This window comes from Sitophilus oryzae, unplaced genomic scaffold (assembly GCF_002938485.1).
Source record: "Sitophilus oryzae breed Bouriz unplaced genomic scaffold, Soryzae_2.0 scaffold_499_pilon_pilon, whole genome shotgun sequence".
Classification (NCBI taxonomy): Eukaryota; Metazoa; Arthropoda; class Insecta; order Coleoptera; family Curculionidae; genus Sitophilus; species Sitophilus oryzae.
Window position 1 is genome coordinate 4,089,489 of NW_022147083.1, and position 18,703 is coordinate 4,108,191.

General features: G+C 34.6%; 1 protein-coding gene across 1 annotated transcript in view; it reads left to right on the forward strand.

Annotated features, from left to right (window-relative positions):
* LOC115886854 overlaps nt 1-18,703 on the forward strand; it is a 34,968-nt gene that overhangs the window by 15,660 nt on the left and 605 nt on the right. The window contains exons 9-16 of the mRNA XM_030906158.1: nt 4,006-4,215; nt 4,292-4,600; nt 7,269-7,437; nt 7,487-7,606; nt 9,864-10,022; nt 10,101-10,273; nt 12,201-12,359; nt 17,848-18,527. Of these exons, the coding sequence (XP_030762018.1) occupies nt 4,006-4,215; nt 4,292-4,600; nt 7,269-7,437; nt 7,487-7,606; nt 9,864-10,022; nt 10,101-10,273; nt 12,201-12,359; nt 17,848-18,527 (1,979 nt within the window). The remainder of the gene's footprint in view (nt 1-4,005; nt 4,216-4,291; nt 4,601-7,268; nt 7,438-7,486; nt 7,607-9,863; nt 10,023-10,100; nt 10,274-12,200; nt 12,360-17,847; nt 18,528-18,703) is intronic.

Genomic DNA, 18,703 nt, shown 5'->3' on the forward strand with positions numbered 1-18,703 from the left:
TTACACAAGGCGTTTTATTTCATGAGCTATTCTATGACTGAAAAGCCCGATACGTGATGTTATCTGTCTACCGCACTCCGGACATTCAAAAATCTCATTGCTTTGTTGCCTCTTAACTTTTTGGTTGTCACTGTTAACTGAGTTTACAATTCTTCTCCATTGAGTTCTATTGTGAGCTGCTTCTTCCTACTCATTTAGTATGATAATCCCCTTTAAAAGTTTTCATGGAAGATGTCCTTGTACCTTTTGAGTTGTTCGCCTGGCCTCCTCTTACTTATTCTGCATACGTAACCAGCCCATCTTAGTCGGGATTTTGTAACCATGACTTCAATACTCTCGCAGTAAGCTTTTTCAAGGACCGATACGTTTGAGACATGATGGAACCATTTGATTTTTAAAAGTTGTGAAAGGTGTCTCTGTTGAAGCTTGTTTAATGCGTTCATCGTTCCATGTGTCGACAGTACGGCCACCCAGGTTTCGCTCCCATATTACATGGTGGAGATTATTACTGCTCGGTACACTGTAAGTTTCGTTTTTGTGCTCAAGTCATGATAGTAGAAAACCTTGTCTTTTACTTTCCAGAATACTCTTGAGGCGCTGCTAATCCAGTGCTGAATTTCAGAGTCGATATTGGTCTTTTCCGAAATCAAACTGCCGAGGTAATTGAATATACATATTCCAGTAGCTTTTCTCCGATTTCTGTAGCATTGTTGTGATCTTCCGGGGGAGTGCACATGATTTTAGTTTCGTCGATGTTTAGCTTAAGGCCCAAAGCCTCGTATGCCCAGGTAACGATGAATTTTGTACGTGTTTTCAGCCTGAGTCTTTTTTTATGTTGAACAGACCGCCGCGCCGGCGCCGTCGTATCGGTATCTGATGCCCAATCATCTCTCCTGCAGTTTCCTGTCCACTAATGGAGAGCGCTGCCATGAATATGTTGAATAGGAAAGGAGCTAAGACACATCCCTGCTTAACTCCTATATTTGTTAGGAAGGATCGCTCCCTGATCCATGATGTGACACTCTTGAGTTATTGTTGTTATGGAGGCTTTTACACACTGTAAGAAATTTGTTGGGTACTCCGAACTTTGTCATAATTGCCCAAACTGCATCTCTGTCGTCGTCGTCTAAGTCTGTACGTCGCGTACGACGTGTAGTGGCTCTGGTTCTGGCTCTAAGGACCTGACGGCCGCACGCACCGCCCGTCTCCAATTTTCTCTGTTTTCAGTTCTTCAAACGGCACCCTCCAGGTTGGTATTCATAAATTTTTCGACCATGTCCACCCACCTGGTTGGCGATCTTCCTCGGCGGCGGGATCCTGCAGGTCTTCCCTGCACTACGAGTCTCTCCATATGCCCGATCCTGTTGACGTGACCGAAGAAGGAAAGGATGCGTTTATAAACAGTGCTGGAAAGTCTTTGTGGTAATTAGATTGCATTAAGGACCGACACATTGGTGCGATGTGCTGTCCATGGTATTCGCAACATCCTCCTCCAGCACCACATCTCGAAGGCGTCAATGCGTCGTCTGTCGGCTGCCAACAGTGTCCATGTCTCAGAAGCATAAAGCATAACCGGAAAGACAAGACTATTTACAAGATTGATTTTTGTCGATTGTGTTATGTGACTATTCGACCAAACTTTCGTGAGCTGCGTCATAGCGTTACGGCCCAGTTGAATTCTGTGGCTTATTTTCATTTCGCAACTATCGGTATTAGATATAAGTGCACCTAAATAAATAAATTGTTGCACAACTTCGCAGCGATCTATGTTTGTGATGTCTGGGCAGTTGTTGTTTTCGCGATCTACGATCATCACCTTAGTCTTTCTGTAATTGATGCGAAGGCCGAACTCTCTACTGGTAGTTTCCAATCTTGTTAGAATTGTTCTCAGTTCCAGCTGGCTGGCGGTTACCAATACCGTGTCATCAGCAAAACGTAGGTTTGATATCTTGTAGCCATTCAATGATACACCCCCTGTCCATTTTTCTAGCACAATTCTCATAATGTATTCGCTGTAAATGTTAAACAGCATCGGGGACAACACGCAACAATGACGTACTCCTTTCCTTATTTGACAAATATCGGAAATACTTCATCCAACTTCACGACTGCTTGGTTGCTATCGTATAGACCTTTTATTATCTCTACAAGATGTTGTGGTACTCCCATTTCAGACATTATACTCCATAATTGTCCCCAACATACGTTATCGAAGGCCTTTTCGTAATCCACAAAGCATAAATACATAGGCGTGTAGTATTCTCGAGATTTTTCTATTAGCTGGGGGGCGAAGGTTTAGTATTTGCTCTCGAGTTCCTCTCTCCTTCACAAAGCCGGCTTGTTCGGGTGCAAGTTGCCAAGTTATGTAGTTCGATAGCCTTTGCTTGAGTATGTATAGCATAATTTTGTTGCCATGGGAGAGTAGTGCAATCAGTCTGTAATTATTGCAATCTTTTGTGGTGCCTTTTTTGTGTAGCGGGATGATTACGGAAGTGTACCAGTCACTTGACCAATGTCCTGTGTGCCAAATAGTTTGACAAAGTTCGTGTAGTAATCTTATACCAGTGGGACCCATACTGGTTAAACTGCATCTCTGTACTGTCTTAGAAATACGCAGTGACGCGACGTGTATTTGCGAGTGAATTGTTTATTAAATTTTTACGCATATAAAACTATTTGTTACACGTAAAAAAATATTTTTACGCTTATAAAACTATTTGTTACTGGTAAAAACTATTTTTTACGCGTTAAAAAACTATTTGTTACACGTAAAAAACTATTTGTTACAAGTAAAAAATAGTTTTTGGCGTGTAACAAATAGTTTTACCAAATTCATTTTGCCCTTAAAAATTAACCAAGGCGTGTATTGACATTGACATTATCCAAAAAACAAAATGCTCAGGAGACATGGTTCTCACCGTAAAATTATATTTTAGAAAAATTTACAGACGAAATTATTGCACAGGGTGTTTTAAAATTAGGGTAAAAACAACCCCTTCATTAACCCTGTATAATATGCCAAATACTAAAGTTTATAAAAAAACTGAGTTTACGAATTGAAGTTGAAATAATTATACCGGATGCGTCTCAAAATTGGCTCACCCCCTATAACTTTTTTATTTTTTCAGATAAAAAACGAGATTTTGTATATGACATAAATTAGGATTGATTGGTATGTTCAATTGTTTTTGGTCACTTCCTGTTTTACCGGAAATGACTACAACTTTTGATTTTTAAATGGTACCCTCGGTATTTTTTTTACTTTATTCGATAGAAAATGACATTCTTAATAGAATGACATATCATATGTCAACTTTTGATATTCTCGCTTAAATTTTTTTTTTTTTTAAATTCAATCTAGAGTGCCATGTGTATGTTAAAAACACTAATTCTTCATCAAGGAGCCTTGGAAAAACAGATTTGATCGTCTAATGTTTTTAGTGTCTTGTCCTGGCCAATTAGAAAATGCTCAAATCGTATTTTTAATCGTATCTCAATATTTTCAAATGGAACGAGGGTAGCTGATTAGCATATTTGGAAAAAGCATTTTTTTTACGAATAATTTGATACCACACACTTGGTATTTGAAGTCAAATTTTCTTTACGAACCGCAAGTTATAATTTCAAATAAACCATATGCGAAAATGTCAAAAGTTGACATATGATATGTCATTCTATTCAGAGTGACATTTTCTATCGAATAAAGTAAAAAATACCGGGGGTGCCATTTAAAAATCAAAAGTTGTAGTCATTTCCGGTGAAACCGGAAGTGGCCGAAAACAATTGAATACATCAATCAATCCTAATTTATGTCATATACTAACGTACCAAATCTCGATTTTTTAACTAAAAAAATAAAAAATTTAGAGGGCATACAGTTTGCTAATAAATACATGAAAATAGGGCTAAAAATAAAAAAATATAACACTTTAAATATTTGACCCAAAATTTCTTCGTTGCGTTTTTTTGCATCTGAGTGTATATTTTTTTATTTAAATTTCCCAGGTATTTAGAAAGAACCAAGAAGATATAGATTTGTATAAAATAAATACAAATAATATAGACCCCTGGATTATTTATGGACTGCCAAACATCTTCAAAAATATCACCAATCCTATTAAAAGTATGAGCGATTTAGACGACCAGACCTGTTTAGCTTTAGAATTAATGGTTTTACTAGCACAACCTCAACCTAACTGGGCTTTGCTTTTGAAAGTATATAAACGATGCTATAATATACATATGTAGGTATGATCGGCTAACTGTTATTCTAACTTTTTACCATTTTCAGGTTCTCTGCCGAAGAAACTTTAAAATATTGCAAGTTATTTTACGAACATTATCAGACATGACAAATATAGAACTTAAGAAAACATCCCAAAAGGCGACCGATTGTGGAAACTTTTTATGTCCGGCTGACGGAAGTTGTAAAAATATCGAGTCTACGCAATTAGTAATGAATACGAAACATTACCATGACTTAATTATGGCGTGTACATCGGTTGTACTGCACATAGGAAACGATAAGGAACTTAACAATGTTTTAATAGAAACTATTTCGCAGCAGCCTAACTGGGCAAAGTGTTTTGAGAGGCGACATGTAAGTACAACCTCAGATTAAATATTTAGTCTAACTAATTGGCATCGCGAGAGACAAACTATTCAGAAATGTTATTTAATGGTAGTACCGTTGATTGAAATAATTGGGAAGATACGCAACCTAATGGGCGAATTCGTGATCAGGCTGATTTGATTTCCACTTACGTCTCAAGTGCTGTACCGTGCAGACACCAAACGTTCTGCGGTCAACGTATAAAACACTTATTTTCTCTAATTTGGCCAGCGAAGGCATAGCGAATACGGCGGGGATCTGAAAGCGACAGTGTTGCCATATTAAAATGTGTAATATCTGTAATATACGTTTAACGAAAATATCTTTGAATGTAAAATCCGCGTTTATATATTGAAAATGTATTCGTGTTAAACATAGAATAAACAACAAAAATAAAAATTCTTTTAGAGCCACTGAATATGTTGTATGATCCAAAAAAAAAAGTCGTTTAGTTGGCTTGGCAATGACGATTATTGACATTTGCCATAATATTTTACATATGAAATAACAGCGATCTTCATTTCCAAGTCAACAACTGACGCCGTTATTTCTTTAATCATAAAATATTATATTAAATTGTTTAATGATAGAAAATCCGGATAAATAACATACTGTACTCAAAATCTTTAAATCTACAGACTAATCTGTAGTTCTGGCAACATTATTTCCGGCAAGCACTCAATCTGTCGACTGGAAGCAGAACTACGGTACAGTATTCTTTATCCGCTGTGCTGTAAATGACTATTAACGCGCAGCGGCGCAGAGCTAAACTAAATCTCGGAATTATCGGACAGGCAAAAACTTTAAATATTTTTTACGGTTAATGTTAGATATAGACTGATTGATATCAAAATTCATAAAATTTTCCAGAGAATTTAAGTATGTAATAAAAAATAGTACTACTTAAAATAAGAAAGTTGCTGTCAACTCTTCCGATATCTCCGATCTAGATCTCGATAGTCCTGTAGAAACTTGTAATGCACGCTCACCCTGTATATAAAAGATATACTATTTTTCTATATCTATATAGAATATGCACCTTTTAACCGTATTTTTAATATCAGATTTATATAAAAAATATATGTATTGGCTATTAAAAAAAACCTGTCCATGGTTGGGTCAATATGTAAATATAATATTTTAAAGAAGAAAAATATTAAACGGCTCAGCCCTCAACAACTCGCAACCGTATACACCAGTGTACACCAGTGCAGACACGCACACTCACACACTCACACAACCACACACCTACACTAGTGTACACTGATGTTACTGCCTTCAGGCTTCATCAGTACGGTAAGGAACCAGGAAGCGATGAAACCGATCCCAAAACACAAAAAACCAGGAAGCAAACGATGCAACGAGGCACCGTGTGCAACCCAGGGCCCGAATTCTGTAACGTAGAAAACGCTAAGCGCTTTTAGACGCTCAGCGTATATGACGTTAATTTTTGCTGAGCGCGCACTTAACTAACGATTAATACCCAAACTCGTCTGACGCGCTTAGCGTCTTTACTGATTGCGCTAAGCGCTTTGAAAACGGTTGCCTTAAAGGATCGTTTTGCTTGTCGAACTGTCAGTGAAAATCGAAAAAATTGTGATTTCGTGCGTTATCTTGCTCTTTAGTGAAAACTACTACTTGTTCTATAAATTCCTAAATAAGTAATCGACAAATTACAAGTTGGTAGCTATAAATATTGTTCAAAACATCGAAAATGCTGAGAAGCGTCTTCAACATATCCCTCGTATAATAAGAATAATGACATATCCATAGAAAAATAGGTTGACATAACTCAACAATAGGTTATAAAATTCACGTAACATTGACATTTTTCATTGTTTTAGTCACATTTGACTATTAGATACCTGCGAAATTACGATGCTGTCAATATGTGCTCAACGGGTATCCAGAAAACGATTCGCACAGCAACGAGAATACCAAAATCGACTGCTTGACGTTCCGCTTATCGCATACTTTCGCTCACCGCTTTGAAAGCGTAACGTTTTTATGTCAAAGTTACAGAATTCGGGCCCAGGAGATGGAAAAAAAATTGACGATGAAACGAAAATAAATGATGGAAAATAAAAAGGAGCAAACGGGAGCCTAAAGCTTCTTTTCTTGGCTACAAATTGGGGTTTTAGGCTCCCGTTTGCTCCTTTTTATTTTCCATCATTTATTTTCGTTTCTTCATCAATTTTTTTCCATCTCCTGGGTTGCACACGGTGCCTCGTTGCATCGTTTGCTTCCTGGTTTTTTGTGTTTTGGGATCGGTTTCATCGCTTCCTGGTTCCTTACCGTACTGATGAAGCCTGAAGGCAGTAACATCAGTGCACACTAGTGTAGGTGTGTGGTTGTGTGAGTATGTGAGTGTGCGTGTCTGCACTGGTGTACACTGGTGTATACGGTTGCGAGTTGTTGAGGGCTGAGCCGTTTAATATTTTTCTTCTTTTTTATACATTTCCCTCACTATTTCTTTCTTGTTCATATAATATTTTACCTATATTGCTGTGCTACAGGAGAAAGTATATATTAGGATGTATTTCAGAAAAATATTTTAAATTTGATAGGATGGCTCAAAAAAGCGATGACAATAATAAATATAATAACGACATTATATTCTAAACTATTTCTAAGTAAATTGTTTCAACATTTTTAGGTTTGGAATCAAATTAGATATTCCTGGTATGAGGCCATTTTAAACTTAGCATCTCCTGTTTTACCTTTAGTAGCGGAAACTGTAATAAATGCTTTGCAAACAGGTGCAACCATGTATCAAGCTATGTCGCTCCTAATAGCTTGTTTGAGTCAATTTTGGGATGTTATAGGTTAAATTATATGTTTTGAGTTTTTTTAACCTAATTTATTATTTTTTAGATTCCAGTCTAATTCGGGTAACCAGTTTATTTCAGGAAGTTATACCTTCAGACATATTGCCAGTTAGTAATTCTGTGTTGATGCAAATTCTTGTTAGTGGATTGTATTCGCATTTTTTAGGTAAAAACGGCATTGCACTTATATTGCATTTTCTACTTCTAGGCTTGGTGCATTTCAATCGAATATTTCACATTTTTGTACGGCATTAAAATATATAAGTATGAAGGGATATTATTTTTTTTAAGTTTTAGTTTGTGTAATGTAAATCGCAAAAGAAACTATTATAACTATAAAAAATTATTATAATTAAATAAATAACACAATAAGAATAACATGCCAATTAAGTGAAATTAGTCATGAAAAATAAGAATTGGCTATAACTCAGTAATTTTTCGAAAAAAAAACATATTATAGCTTATATCGCTGAAAAGCTTAAAAAATGGCACTTTTTATAAAGTCATGGCCAACTATCGTTTCCATTTAAAAAAAAAACATATGTTTGTGTCATATGTCAAAAACGACAGGCTCTACAACTTTTATCTAAAATCGATTATAATAGAATTAGGGATCATTTTTAAAATGGCCGAAATTTGTTTTTTCGAAATATCTAGTAAGCCAAGAACTTTTTCAAAAATCTGAAAGGCTCGTATTTATATCCCCACAAAACTGTAATTCTTTCCCTATTTAACCGACTCTCTATCTCCAGTAGTTTCCGAGATACCCATAGAGAACATTGTAGAAAACTCACCCTGTATATAATAATTTGTTAAAATAAGTAATATACAGAGTGGTCCGAACTGTATTCCGGAAACGTCGGCAGCATATTTTGCAGATAAAAATATGTAAAAAAGTTCTTATAAATGTATGTCCTAAAATGCTTAGTTTCGGAGATACAGGGTGTAGAAGTTTCATTTTTATTTCGATTTTTTCCAAATAATAAGTAAGGTCAATATATGGATGAAAATTGGTATCTGGGAGTTTTTTGATATGATAAATTTGGATTTTGATATCAATATGACTCATATTTGTAGGGGGCACCACCTACATGTATTTTAACTGTTTTGAGGAATAATAAATTATTATTAAGTCCGCAGAAAAGAAAATCGTGGGTGTTTGGGAAGGCTAGAAAGGGAAACAATATTTTTGCGACGTTTTGCGACTTTATTGTCGCTTCTTCAGACACCAAAACATATATTAATCCATATGCCTACAAACATTCATGGCAATTCCAACCGCCATCACTAAGACATACAGACGAGTAATAAAAGTATTAATATACTTTTCCTTCCCAAACACCCCCGATTTTTTTTTCTGTGTACTAACTACTGGGAACTAAGAATAGTCATAATTATTAAGTTTGTAAACGTTAACGTCAAGTTATTATTAAGTCCGTACCTGTATAAAACTACGGAGATAAAGAATATACATTTCCGTGATTTCTTACGTAAAAAATGTCTCTTGGTATAAATCGCTACGATTAACCATTCTCAAGATATTTAGAATTGAAATAGTTAATACATGTCATTAAGTTATTTGACAAAAATGATAAATTTGGGAAATTTTTATTCTTCATAATTTCTTCTTAAAAAAATTATGATAAAACAGTTTATGTTGAACATTTGGCACAAAAACATTTTAAATTTACAATTTCATTCTAATAACTATTTAGTCAACATGTTTAATTTATGTCAATGATGACAGGTACTGATAATATCGATATGCTGCTGAAGTTTCCGGATTACAGGTCGAACCACCCTGCATATTTTTAATTAAATCATGTCAACTCATAATAATATAGTAATAATAGAGCAATACAAAAACATTTTTGATTTCAATTAAATTATATCACTTCAGAATAGGTCCAAATAACTTAAGAATAGGTACCAAATCACTCTGTAGCGATTAAAGGAAAATTATTCAGTCTAGCCGTTTAGGGCTAGTCATATCCTAACTAGCAGAACCGGTGCATAAAACTATGATCGCTACCGTAGTTGAAGCACCCGACACGCGGCGTGATATTACTAATATTAGCTCGAGTAATAAATTATAATAACCTTTACTGCAACCTTCTGGAGATATCAAAAGATTTTAATTTTTAATTTTCACAAATTATTGCGCTTATTAATACTTTTATTACTCGCTATTTAAACTCGTGTATTTGTTTAGTCGGTATTCTACAATGTTTGTACCAACGAAGAATACACCAAGCCTATATAATTTAAGACTTTATATTGCATTACTGATATACAATAACTGATTCAGTACTTAAAAAATCATTCACCATAATCTACAAAATAAAAAACAAAACAAAAATATTCAGATCTATAAACATATTTTGTAATTATTAAGTACTTCTAATTACAAAATATGTTTATAGATATATCTGAGAATGTTAGCCCAAAAAAAGAGGTGTCTTTTAAACATAGTCCCAAAGATGTTGAAAATAAATCGGATGATACAAATTCCGTTAAAAGGTGTAGTGAACAGTCTACTGAAAGTCTTGCATTAGCTGTTGCTGAATCTCTATGCAGTATAGGTAAGATTTGCATTTAATAAGAGAATAGCTTTAATAAATTGTTACTGTGTACTCTTGTTAGATATAATTGCTTTTTAGATGAAGATAACAAGCATACTGATCAAATAGAGGAATTTTTAAGTCAAGTTAGTTTAGAAGATATTGGATGTTCCGAAAATAGTGGATCAATTAGAATTGAAAATAATCAACAAATATTAGAGATTTTAGTTAGCGATCTTTTATTAAACAATCAGGGAAAGAAAGCCCTAAAAGTAAGTTACAAATAATAGTGTAACAAAGTAAAATAAATGTTTTAAAATATTCTACTAATATACGGCTTAGTAAATAAAATAATACGGCTTAGTAAGCAAAGTGTAAAAAAATCAAGAATTTACATACCACTCCACTAAACATACAACAAAATATTGCAGAAAAACTGATGAATCAATATAACAATTATTATAACAAATTGCATATTCGAGAAGTAGACTTTCTATATGCGTTTTGTTAATTTTTTCGAATTTTAATAAACAAAGAAAAACTGCTACGGTTTTTGCAAGAAACTTACCGAAAAACTATGTAGTATCGGCAAAAGTTCCAACCCCCAACTGTAATAATGAAAAACTCGTATACTTTATACTCGTGTATTCGTATAAAAATGTATAAAAAATGAAAAAAATAGTACACCTACTTGTGAAAAATATAGTTTTGATGCTATCTGAAAAAATTGAAAAAACTGTTGAGTCCCTTAGACGTGAAATTTCTCGGTCCGTATCCCCAACTACATGGTCCTCAGTCGTAGTTCAATTCATTATTTTAAGTAGTATTATTCAAAAAATGGAGAAGTTGTAGTACAACAAACCGTTCATCTGGCAATGACAAACAAAAAGCAGTATGTCCACAGCACAACAGGACATGGTTAGGTTAGGTTAGGTTAGGTTGCTGGGGTTTGGGATCTGTTTGATCCCTCACTCGGAGGCCTTGGGCCTATTGCGATACCCCTGTATTGTTGTACCAAACCTTCCTCTCATTTTTTCTTTGCGCTAAAGCACTTCCAGCTCTTTGCAAAATTCCTGATGTCGCTGATGTTGGCTTCTGCTGCTTCCTCTAGTCCCTCCAAAAAAACCTCACACTAAAGTTTTAAAGCGTCGCGTCGGTATTCCAGTGCCGGACAGTGACACAGCAGGTGCTCTATGGTTTCTTCTTCCTCTCCGCATTCTCTGCAATAGTCGTTGTTGGAAATTTTCCATCTCACGAGGATTACCCCCGTGGGGAAATTTCCAGTAACGACACCTACAATTATGAGTACTAGTTTTTTTTTGTGCTCTAGTAGTTGTTTTGTCTTTTTGCTATCTACCACTGGCCACAATCTTCGAGCTGTAGCGCAGTCCTCACGGTGTTACCACGTGTCTTGCTGCTTGGCCTCGATGGCAGTTCCTATAGCTTCCTTTAGCGTGTTGATCGTCACAAGTGGTGGGTCATCTGCCAGGCCTCTTCCCTAGCCTCCTTTTTGGCGAGCCTGTCTGCTTCCTTGGTGCCAGGCCACAGCAATGTGGTGGGCAATCACCACGCTGTGGCCTGGCACCCAGCACAGAGTATCTCCGCCCCAACGCAGCCAGGACGGTGCTTCTCGGCATTCCATCACCGTTTTCGATCTCACTGATTGCATGGTGATGCTTCTTACAGCGCCCAAGCTGTCAGAGTATATCACGATATCCCCTATTGGTCTATCAGCAATTCTCTCTCGTATACAACTAGCCCCTTCCTTTATGGCGTAAACATCTGCTTGTAGAACATTACAGCCATCCGATTGGCTTAAAGATCGTCGGATGTCTAGTTCCTCTGGGAAGATGCCTGTGCCTCCTGAAGATGCGGAAGCATCTGTTTAGACTGCTATCTCTTGAGTGTTCATTACTCGGTTGCTTTCCACAAAAAAGGATATACATAACAACTTTCTGTTTGTTTGCCTACGGCCAATGGATATACAACACACAGAAAGTCTGAGGTATTTTCGCCATTAAATGGGATAAAATGAATTTAGTTTCTGACATAATATTGTAACTCTGTGTATGAAGTTTCCAATGCCACCATTGGATGAAAATCTTTAAAAATGGACAATATTCATTTAGTAATTCTGCTCCTCATACGTTTAAGATTAATTCATATTAGTACTAATATTACTATTAATTTCTATTGCAGACACTACATCATTTCTTAAAGAATAATAGCGAATGGTTATATTCGACATTAGAGGTCAGTAAAATTGGTACAAATTCGGTACCCCCAAACAAAATTTTACAACGTCCTTTACCTCTCTTACATAAGATGTTTTTTATTGGATATATTCCATTCGATCAGGTAATTCTACTAAATTATTTTAACAGTAATTATTCATATATCTATAAAAAGGTTTTATTATACCTACAGGATGACCTATAAGTGATCCCAAAAAATCAATATTATTTTTCCTATCTATGATTTCCAAACCAATTTTCATAGGATATAGGTATGCGGGTAATGGTAAAAAAGTAAACTTTGTAATAGTAGCGCACATATTAAAAATATTTAATATATATACTGGGTGATTCAAATACGACCAGGGCAGCGATAACATCAGCGATCATTCTAGCACACACCAGCGCGTTCACGTTCACCGCCGTACCTATGGAGTGCACCACACTGTAGGTATACATAGGTGTAAATTAAACGTGTGTGTATAAAACCCAAAAAAAAACATTCTTATATATTTACTTAAAATCTTTAAACTTAAACAATCAAAATTTGTACATGATATGTACCATCCAATCCAATTGCAACTTCGATTTCGTCCTAAACTTTATTTCTAATTCTATTATTATTGTAGCTCGAATTGGAAAAATCATATAGGTACTCGTAGAATGTGTCTTTTACGGTCTCAATTAGCTGCTCTGTTTCTGAATTGTAACAATAAGAAGCATACTAAATAACGGAAAATCCCTAGCTGTTGCGTCGCGATCCAACTCGACAAGTTGAATCTGATTGCTACGCAGAATAGAACGCCGCAGCCGCGCCGCCAGGCCGCTCCTTCTCAAAAACTCGAGCGCACCAATGTGAAAAGGCATCTTCGGCAACTTTTGACCGCGGCCGCATGGAGATCCTGATCGCGGCCGTGATCGCACCAGTGTGCGTGTAGCTTTGTCACAGATTGGTCGCAGCTGCGATCAGTTGATTGCAGACTGCTTGATTGATTTTTTTTTAATTTATCATTTCATTTCATGTCCTGGCCGTTGGCTTGTCGCTGCGCTCTGGTCATCAATGCGTTTGAGCTCTAAAGGTGGTTCACACCGGCTGCGCCGCGCAAATCATTTTTTTAACATATACTTTTGTGCGCGCTAAAGAAATACACTTCATAAGTACATGTTAAAAAAATGAATTGCGCGGCGCGGCGCGGAGCGGCGTAGCCGGTGTGAACGCACCTTAACGTTTTAGTTTTTAAAATATTATAATGTATATTTTTCTCGCAAATTTGCTTTCCAACAAATGCCTATTCTCGGACTATAATAATATTATAATCTGCACCGTGTGATATTTTTAAAGCATCAGCAATTCGCTATATTATTTAAAAATGTTATCTTACACAGGAATGCTTGTGAAACCTTTGCATTGTATTTACCTCATATACGGCGTCCACGGGCAAGAGTATTCTACCAGCGTCTCTTAAGACAGAAATGAGATCTTGTTCATTTTGGTTAAATCTTTGAGGCATTTTTGCAATAAAAAATGTAAATTTTGTTTTACAGCAACAACCAAATTTTAATTTTGACATGTCCGTCAAAAAAAATTAATCGTGATCAATGTCCGTCAATAAAATTATAACCCCAAATAAAATGACAATGACAATTACTAAAAAAATATGCAGTAATTTCTTTCATCTCATTGGCAAGTGATTGAAATAGTTTGACAATAATATATGACGTATGGATGGCTGAACGTTCTATAGATGGCTTGACAGGATGATATTTTTCGAAAGGGAATTTTATAATAAATCAGCTCAAAACAAACTAACTAAAACATTGGTCTAAAAATTTATTTGAATTGCCCTGTATATGTTATATATCCATGAAAATATTTTTAAGTTGTGCGTTATTATTGCTGACATATTTTCTGAATAATAATAAAATTAACTTAAAATAATACACCTATTCTAAAATTCTTATTAGGTCTCTACGTCTTAACAGCATATTTTAGCTTTTGCTAGATTTAATAAAAAAATATATCCTCTTAAATTATGAATAGTCGTTTCATAGAAAACTTCATTATAAGAAACTTCCATTTACTGATTGTTTTCTTTTTGTCATCTCCAGTTACTGACAAAAGAGCTAAAACCGATGTGGCATGTGCTCCTGCAAAATCCCATGGGACTAACTTCAGAAAGAATCTGGATGCAGATGTCCCTGCGCTGGGAATTTTGTCAAACGAATACGTCCAGACTGAGCACGCACGACATTCATATTATAAATAATTTAACATCAATTTTGAAACAATAATATTTCTGCGTTTCGCGTAACTTTGAAGGTCTTTTTCTTCTCTTTTTGCTAACATGCGACAAGGGAACAAAGAGACCTACTTAAGATGTTTAACTATGAATCTACATTTGTCTATTACATGATATATAATCGAATAATATTACAAGAATTGTCTATAATAATAATACTCATTATAAACTTCTAAGTAGTAAAATGTAAATGTGTTTTACAGGGTGTTCCATTTTTGTGTGTTTTATGGTTTTTCCCTTTATGAGTAGAGATAGAAATATGTAGTTTTCACATCACTGCGCTACTTTTTTGTGAAACTAAACACCGGTTTGTACTAGCCTTGGGTACTAGCCTTCTTAGTTCCTGAAATACAGGACGAATGTTAAAATACTGCATATTTCGATCTTATCGAAAAGGTGAAAACTGAGTTTACTTATATTCCAAAATATCATATATTTTTATTTGCAAATCAAATAAAAATATATTATATTTTTATTTGATTTGCCTTGTTAAAATAAGCTTTCTAAAAATTGGTATACTCTATACCATTTTCGCAACTAATAAACTTTATTTTAATTAAACTTTAAACAAATATTTTTGGAATTTCGATTACTAAAGAGACTCATTTTTACATTAATAATTTCTAGGAAACAAAATATTCTTTCTCCTTTACATTTATAAACCGTCAAATTCAATATGTCAAATATAATTTCCGAAATTCTTAAAACCCCTAGTTTTGAGCATGCGCAAGTCAATTCTGAATTAGCATTAGCGCTAAGAATATCAAATCTCCCATATTTCTTAGAACTCGTGAGGACAAAGGCTAATGTTAAGGTCGACACGTTGCGCGTTGGAAGCATGAACGCTAGCAATCGTTTACGTTGATTCATATTCTTGGGATTAGGATTAATATTAGTGTTAGAGCCAAGATCGGAAGCATGAGCCCACCATTATTCTGTTCATTTTTATTAGCTTAGCGCCTACCTTAGTACCTACTAAAACATAGCTGAGTTAATCGCGCCTTAAACAGTATTCATAATGATTTCAGCGGTGGTTGGTGCATAACCGCTACAGTGCTTAATAATAATACAAATATATGACCAACTTAATATGGCCAAAATATCTTCTATTATTAAAGAATTCAATAAATTTACCGCAACTGGTTATGGGCGACATGCATTTACAATAGTCCGCTAGTCTTTTTCCATAAATAATGCATGTAAAACATATGGCATGTATAAACAATCTAGACATCGGTCGAGAAAATGCAATGGAAATAGCATGCTTAGTGCTGTCAACAGGAATAATTAGAAGGTATGGAAATCAACCAATTATTGTTGTGTTGTGTATTATACAGGGTGAGTCTTAAATTGGTGTAAATATTTTAAGGGCTAGTAGATCTCGATAAAAGAAACATATTTTCTCTTTGCTGTTTTTCAAATAAGTCCAAAAAACCAACAGGATCTTTTATGGATTTTCTTTTTCTTTCTTGTAAATTTAATCTAGTACCTATGTTGCCATATTATTAATAAATTATGTGTTTTAACTAAAATCTAAAAAAAAATCCAAAAAACTGTGTTTCTGGGGCTGAAATATACTACCCCTAAAAATATTTGCACTTATTTAAGACTCACCCTGTAGAGAGTATTATTAATATTTTTTTTACATCTGTACACTCGACCAGTGGATTCTGGATACTGAACTTGATCATGCCATACGATCGGGCTTAAGCACCCGCACGCAACTCCGTACCCCCCGCTCCTGTCGAAAACGGTCCCAAATAAATTGGAAATTTACGACGGATAATACAATGCATAGGTATACTACAGAGCACAGAGCACGATATCTAAAATATCGAACATTTATTTGAATTTCTAAACGAAAGTAAATTCAACTTACAGATAATAATTAGCGTTTGCGTGTACTGCGTGATCTGTGTTCTTGTTATATCATTCGCAAGCTATTCTCATTATTAAAAATTTGAGAAACTTATATAAACTGCCTACTTAGGGATTAATTTTAAGCCATCAAAAACATACCTTTCATATTGAACACTGATCCTGTGTGCGTGTGATTCCTATTCCATATACAGGGTGTACCAGGCTGAGCGTGCAGTAGAAGTTAATAGAGAACTACAACTTCTAGATCGAAGATTTTTTGTACATCACTGTTTCACAACGAGATCAATCGATTAAAAATATTTTCAATATGGCGGCACTTCCGGAAATACCGAAAGTTGACAGCAATTTTCTTATTTTAAATGGGTACCCCCATTTTTTATTACATATTTAAATTCTCTGTAAAATTTTATAAATGTTGATATCTAACACACTATACCTAACATTTACCGTTTTTGAGAACAAAAAATTAAAATTTTTGGAGAAAAAAACTGCCTCTCAAAAAAATCGGTATAGCCTAAACGACAAATTTAGTGATTACCACAGCTACTGTGGCATAAAGAGAAGACATGTGGCTATCTATTTCAAAAATTAAATTGTTCAAATGTCACATGATATTGGCCGTAGCTGTAATGGAATTAAGTGATTAAGAAATTATCATAAATCATTATTTTCAAATGGAAACCTACTTTTTTTATTTCACTAGTGAAAAGGTTTTTCAATTCATTACTTTTTAATTATACATGTTCCTATACCTAAAATATATTGTTTTTATTTTTTAAGATTTATTTTAAAGAGTTATGTATCCGGCAAATCAAGGCCATGCCAAGAATAGCTGCAGAAGATCGTCTTCTCCCAAATCAGCATTATTTACATATCAAAGCAAAATGTTCTCACACTATTGTCATTCCTGTTTATTCTCTTAATGTTGTCACTGTAACTTTTAAAAAATAAAAAATTTTAAAAACGCAGCTCCGAGTTTCGGTTACTTAATTGGCGCAGTCGGTAGGATTGTGTAGTAGTATTTTTCTAAATTTCGGGAGTGTCTCGACCGATTATCGAACATTTTCGTCAAATTGGGAGAAAGCTACGTGAGTTTTCAAGCTCTTCAGTGCAATTTTACGAACCAGCAACCAGCAGCAGCGGCAGTAGCAGCATTTCGACATCCGGGAATCGGGAAGAGTTGGAGACTACAGTAAAAGGTAGGTGCCAATTCCTTTCGCTCCTTCTGACCCTCTGATTAAGGACTCAGTCGGAATATTTAATTATCAGTGTATTAAATACAAAATTTAGTTTAGGTCAGTCTATCGCAGACAATTAGTTTAGGAAAAAGCAATCAATCAATAAGTAAAATAAATAAGACAAAATAAACCGAAAAGAAAGTAATAAATGAAATAAATTCAATTAAATACTAAATAAAAATTATTTTTATAGATTTCTAATCGTTTAATGAGCGAATTAGAAGACCTAGTTAATAGATTAAGTACTCTTAGTTTTAATAAAACAGAAATAAAAATGCCTAACACAAATAATGACGATACATTAGCCGTAGATTGGGATTTATTTAAATCACGTTTAAATAATATTAAACCTTTCGATGGTGATTGTAATACTTTGAATAAATTTAATTTGAAATGTGACAAATTAATTCAAATTTATTCTATTCACAATAACAGTGAATTGAATTCTCATATCTTTGATTGTGTGCAGGAGAAATTGATTAGTAGGGCGGAAGTTATGGTAGGTAATAGATCCGAACTAACAAACTGGGAATCTTTAAAAGCAGCTTTGCAACAGTGTTTTTCAGACCGCAGAGACACAGATTGTTTGGTTCAGGAACTAACACGTACCAGGCCATACAAAGGCGAAGATCTAATTAATTTCGGCACTAGATTACAGTTGTTGAGAAGTAACGTGGCACAACGCATTAGTAATGATTTAAATTTAACACAAGAACAAAAATTATGTCATATTAAATATTACGAGAAAACTGCATTGAATACTTTCATTGCTGGATGCACGGGAACACTAAAAAATAACATGCATCTTAAACAACTAAACTCGCTCGAAGATGCTATGGCATATGTTGTAGAATTTGAGAATTTTGAGAAATTGTATGGAAACTTAAATAACTCTCAAAATCAAAATAATTTTGGTTCCCAAAATAAACAAAATATTTTTTCCAATGCACAAAATTTCTCAGGATTTCCAAATCAAAAATCAATGAATCAATCGAATTTTAATTTCGGAAATAATTTCAATACTAATCCTAATCAACAAAATATTTTTA